A 6,005-nucleotide genomic window follows, 5' to 3' on the forward strand; every position below is an offset into this window, starting at 1 on the left:
TATTATATCAATTTGGCAAATCTATATTCAACATTTCATTTGGAACCAATCAACCACCTATACAACCACACAACCAGTCAATCAGACAATAAGCTGAGCTCACTTGCAGACCGTCACACACACACACACACACACACACACACACACACACACACACAGGCAACACAGCAGGATCACCAGAGAGAGAGCCACAACACATGCACAAATACACAGAAAATGTTCATATGACCTCACGGTTGTATCACCTATACACAGGACGAGACGACAGCTGAACACCAGCAAATCCTCAAATGTGAGTGTGGCTGCAAATCTATTTGAAATTTTCAATAAAAGTTAACCTGGTGAGTAACTTTCTTAAGACAGTCATACACTGGTACATAATTAAGTAACTTGTTATTTATTGATTATAACAATTTCGAGGTCAAATGTCACAATACAGTATACAGAATATTTTTGTTAGCCTGAATTTGTGTCATTGTTTTGAATTTTTGTTTTTTTTACAGTCATTTATGCAACATGTGATACCTAAAATGTTTTTTTACATCAAGTAAGTCCTCTTGAACAGTGATTAATTCCATCCAAAATGATCATATATGCATTTCTCTTCTTTGAGAACTCAAAGATTTTCACTTGGCATGAATTTTGAGTTTCTTTTAGCATCTATAGATGTAAATGTCAGTCAGTCAAGACAGAAATATCTCTATTCTGTAATGAAATGTTCTAGACAGTCACTGGCAGAGAGGATGAATGTCCTCTAGTGCCACCATCTGGTACATTATTCTTTTGTCAAATACTTTTATGATTTATGACCAAATGAATGACATGACATTCTCATCTGGCTCTGCAATTAGTGCTGATAAGCAAATATAAGCTAACACGTTACACTAAGATGATGAACACAGTAAACATTATATCTGCTAAATCAGCACGTCAGCATTGTCACTGTCAGCATGTTTGTTCCCATGACTGAAGACTCTTAGTCTTGTTAAGTTAAAAAAAGCTTTTTATAACTTTGATCGTGTATAACCATGTTTAAAAAACAAAAGCTGTCACTGAGTCTCACTTCAGCAGAAACCCGTGTGTCAGTTTATCCTCTGGCTCCTGCACAAAGCGTGAAACTCCAGTGTAAAAAGCTCTGCCAGCGACTTCCACCACCACAGCCTTGAAGTCTCCACACTTAGTCTCCTGAACAAAGACACAAAAACAATCCTCAGTGAACAGAAGTGTCCTCAGAGCACACAAATGAGATGTTTTATTGAAACATTTATTTCAAAATAGATGAGGTGGATTTGGCTCAAGAATTGGAGAATTGGAAGTTGAGAGTTGAATTGTGTATTCTGGTTTGTGGGTCGTTTGTGGTCGTGAATCACTCAGCTCACTGAAATCAGATTCATTTTGTATGAACTGGGTTCACATCTATAAAACACACAGCGGAGAGTCCATGGATTGAAAAATATGCAAGAATCATATTAATTTATATCAAATCATGAAGGGAAATTTCTCCCTAAAATAGAAATTACTATAATTTCACTCTGACAGCTCCTTTAGATTAAATATCAAAAAAAAATATTCTATGTGTCTACACAGTTAATTCAATGTCAATCAACCCATCAGTTTTAATCTTAATGATCTGATTTAAGAGAGCATCATTTGAAAGTGTTTGTAGATATGACTTCCATATATGGAATAGTACAAAGAAAATCTTATATATGGTGGGTTTTCCCTTCAAGATCTTGTAAATATTAGTATCCAGTAAATTAAAAAAAATCTATTTAGTGCTGTTGATAATACAGCTTTTCTGCTGTGCTTTAGAACAAACTCTTCACAGGATCTTAACTGTTGAACACAGCAGTGACTGAGACAAACAGAGTGAAATTATCTCAAACTGCTCCCGACCACGACACTGAGGGGAAAAAAAGTGCTGATACCTCCACAGCTTTCCCTGTGAACTGGGATCCAGTTGCTCCACTCTGAAACGTCCTGATCTGGTTCAGCTGGATGAGACCTTTGTGATACTGAAGGGCCACTCGCGCTGTAACGCCAGAGCCGGTGGGGCTTCGGTCCACCTGACGACACAGTGTTTAAACATTATCAACATGTTTGACATCCCTTTACTAGTTAAACCATGAGATAAACCAGGCAGTATGTGGTGTCTGCTCTGTATGTTTTGCTGATTTTCTTCAGTATTTCCACCCTTGGTGATTGATTTTGTGCAGTACATATTCAACAAGGTAACACTAAACCATGTAACTGGTCTATTATAATGTATTCAGTCAGGTATATTTAGCACATTATTGACACTATTGCAAGAACTTGGACAAATGCTTCCCTCCTCCTTCACATAACTGTTTTTAATCACAGACAACAGTCAGTAAAATACCTGAGCTTCTGCAAACACACACATATTGGCAGTGGGTTCAGAGGAATAATTATCTTTGCCATCTGTGAGGATGGTGCCATAGAGGAAGGCCAGATCATCACTGGTTGGATGGTGCAACTTCACCTAGGAGAGAATAATGCAAAAAGAAAAGAAGTCAGAAACATACTTGGTTTTGTTCACAGCTACAGAACTAAAGTCCTGAGATTTTGCACTGCGCCACATAAACATCACCTTCTGGTGATTTGACACATTAATATCTCCAGAGCGTGGTGGTTTTATTCATCTCACTGTGTTTTAATGAGACAGACTTACTCTAAAAGGAGTAAGGATTTATCTTCCTGAATTGTAAAATAAGCCTTGAAAGAAAGAAGCATCCCATGTTGCCTCTTCAGCCTGACAGGCTGCTTAACAGATTGTATTCAATTCACTTTCTTTATACATTGATGCAGTTTTTGTATTTAATTATTTATTGCAATTTTCTCATTTCACCTTTGTGTTTTATTACATGTTATTTTTTTAATTAGTACTTTTCCCCAGTGCATCATCTTGTACATAGTGGGTGCTCATAATATGTATAATATTCTAGTTTCTTACAGTACAGTATCTATACTGTTCATACTTTATTTTGTTTGCTGTGACACTTCAGTTTCAATAAAATAAATCTCATATCTTACACACAGTATACATTTCATACGTTACTGTACCTTCACTTTTAGGATGTACAGTACTTATTAGATTTCCTGAATTAAATATTTTCCAGTGCAAATGTCCTTTTCGTTTACATCTTATTCCTGTATTTTTTCTTTTGCATGTTCGAGCACGTTACCTCCGTATCTGTCAATTCAGGCAAAGTTGACCCAAACACATTACCCCACAAACATCATCAGCTCCACCTACTGTACCTCCACAACAGCTGCATATTTCAAGCTGTGGGCAGTTTTTCTGTGACTGCATTGAGAACTCTGTGTGACGTTCTCACCTGAGATTTGACAGCTTTAGTCACTGCTGTGGCTGCATCTACCAGATCTCGAGTCCTGGACTTGGTCACATCCAGACCAAACCTCTGTGCGTCTACGAAGGCGTAGAAGGCTCCTCCATAGCTGATGTCAACTATAACATCACCGAACCTTTCCACTGTCACCTTCAAATCTAGAGAAAAATATCAGTCGTGTAGTTAAGTTCTGCAGAATAAACTCAACAGCTGAAAGCAACAAAAAGAATCACGATGAGCATCCTACCTGTAGCAAACGCGAACGCTGGGACACTTAGAAACCTCACCCCTCCTGTTTTACCGTTTGAATACTCAACAAAAGCCTTCACCAGACCACAGGGACAGTGTATGTTCACTTGTGTCTCTGGTGACTGCGGCTCTTTCACCAGTTTGTAGTCCACGGCGAAGCGTCCGAGCGCGATGACGGCGTGTCCGCACATGGTGCTGTACCCCTCATTGTGCATGAAGAGCACCCCCAGATCAGCTTCGGGTATCTCGCTGTCCACAATGAGGGCGCCGTACATGTCATAGTGTCCCCGCGGCTCGAACATCAACACCCTCCTGAGGTGGTCCAGATGTTCCCGGACGTAACGCCGCCTGGATAACACACTGTCACCTTTGACCTCTGGGTATCCGCTGATGATGATCCGTAAAGGCTCTCCACCTGTGTGCATGTCGACCACAGAGAGCTCATCTCCCTCGTGGGGCGGAAGCTGCATCTCCATCTTTGAGCTAATTTAAAAATGAGAAATAAAAACACTGGTTTGACAAAAATTAGACATTTTATACACAGTTCAACAAAGAGATGATTTTGGTTATTCAATGTAAGACCTTTGGAGATTAAGGAATATACAATATTAGGGCTTGATATTGAACCTCAATACTTTTTTGGTACCTTCAGAAATGTCTGTTCAGTCTGGTCAGATTTACTAATTCTTTGATCCAATAGCTCCCATATAAATCAACATTTTTGCCAATTTCAGATGGTTTTATTGAGGCAAAGTTCTTGAATAGCTGCATTTGTCCTTTGAGAAATGTGGCTTCTTTTATAGAAGAGTTCTGTAGAAAAACTGGTTTGTATTTAGAAAGAAATGTATCAGTTTGGGATTGGTACCTAAACTTTTGTATCTACACTAGTATTAAAAACATTTCTAAAGATACCCAAACCTGAATAACACCGAAATGATAGAGGTTTATCCTCCTGTTAAGGACAAGACCAAAGCAGCATCAACGTTACAATCAATCTACAGATGGCTTCGAGAGAATTTGCCATATTTCATCGGATTTAAAAAAAAAAAAAAAGTATTAATCGTTATGTAATAAGATATGAAAGGCAGACAATAGTTTTTCACTGATTTTAAAGCAGCTCTGAGGTGTTGGTGTCTGTCTGATGTGTTTGCAGTTTTCTAACTTGACATGAGGGGTTTTTATCAAACTCAACCAGGCACAGCAGGAGTGAACCGGGTTTAGAGCAACTGATGCTCAAGTCAGTGGCAGGTTTGTAAATCATGGTGAATGTTTTTGGAGACTCTCTGATTTATAGTTGTCACAGTGCAAACTTCAGGCTGCCTTTAGAAAGCAGATCACAAAGATCTTAAGTGAAGGTTTTAGCAACATGAAGGTAAGGCACTGTGAGCTGAGTCCATTAAGTTCATTTGATACAAAAAGTTGCAAAACAAAACAGAAATACTATTATTCATAGACAAGTGTGTTTTTGCATGTCTCTTTAAACATCAAGTGAAGCCAAATGGGCACTGTTAAACATTTTACTGTGATTATTTACTGAAGCTTAGAAGCTCAAAGAAAGGAAATAAAGTGAAATCCAACTTAAAGTCAATTTAAACAACTGAGGGAAATGCTCCAGTTGCATATGGACTATATATTACTGATGCTACTTTCCTTTTATCCCTTTTCTCCTCCCATTCCGTGAGAGAAAAGTGAGTTTCATGGCTGTCAGGTAGCTCCAGGCTCACTATTCACTACTTTTCTGCTACTTTGAATAACTGCGATGAAATGAATCAATGACTATTAATGACAAACGGAGCCGACATCTCTTTAACATGCTCGTTAACTCTCCTGTTTTTTAAACAGCTGCAAAAGCGCTAAACTAGCTTTAGTACAACTCGAGAAAGTGTTTTTTTACCTGCTAGTTTAGGTCTCTACAAACTTTGGACTCTTCTTCTTCTTCTTTGCTGTTTAACAGCAGCTGTCAGCCATAAGTTACATTCTTCTTCTTCTATTTTTTTAAATGGTGAATTGCAACCGGGCAGAACATTATCGCCACCAACTGTCGTGTTACGTTGTTCTTTTATACTTGTTATAAGTTCTGCTTTTTGTAGATAGCTGAAGATAAAACCAAATTTCCAGAGCTATTTGCGAAGATTGTTTTAAGGTCCATGTGTTTAATCCCTTTACGTCCCCGTTAGTCCCTTAATAACTGTCTTTCATTTGCATATTTAAGACAGAGACGAATGACACAATCCACAGTTTCCATTTGATTGCAGACATCACATTTTCCCGCTTGGATGCTTCCCAATGATTTGTAGAAATAATTAAGTGTGTCCCAGTCTAATCCTACTAATCAGGCACTCTTCTTTCCTACTTTTCCCCAGTGACCTTCTTGCTGGATCTGAT

General features: G+C 38.4%; 1 protein-coding gene across 1 annotated transcript; it reads right to left on the minus strand.

Moving 5' to 3' along the window:
- Positions 1–376: 376 nt before the first annotated feature.
- LOC122999807 (trans-L-3-hydroxyproline dehydratase) lies at positions 377–5,621 on the minus strand. The gene is made up of 6 exons (XM_044377056.1): positions 5,515–5,621; positions 3,619–4,103; positions 3,360–3,529; positions 2,381–2,503; positions 1,929–2,066; positions 377–1,185 (listed from the first exon to the last, which is right to left on the minus strand). Exons 2-6 carry the CDS (start codon positions 4,094–4,096, stop codon positions 1,060–1,062), a joined length of 1,035 nt encoding a protein of 344 aa, XP_044232991.1. The 5' UTR covers positions 4,097–4,103; positions 5,515–5,621; the 3' UTR covers positions 377–1,059.
- Positions 5,622–6,005: the final 384 nt, after the last annotated feature.

Source organism: Thunnus albacares, chromosome 16 (genome assembly GCF_914725855.1).
Source record: "Thunnus albacares chromosome 16, fThuAlb1.1, whole genome shotgun sequence".
In the NCBI taxonomy this organism is placed as follows: Eukaryota; Metazoa; Chordata; class Actinopteri; order Scombriformes; family Scombridae; genus Thunnus; species Thunnus albacares.

Coding starts and splice junctions, on each gene's coding strand:
- LOC122999807 (XM_044377056.1), bottom strand. CDS start 4,096: ATGGAGATGCAGCTTCCGCCCCACGAGGGAGATGAGCTCTCTGTGGTC. Junction 3,530..3,618: donor AGCGTTCGCGTTTGCTACAG/GTAGGATGCTCA, acceptor ATTTTTCTCTAG/ATTTGAAGGTGACAGTGGAA. Junction 2,067..2,380: donor GTGTGTTTGCAGAAGCTCAG/GTATTTTACTGA, acceptor CTGTGTCGTCAG/GTGGACCGAAGCCCCACCGG.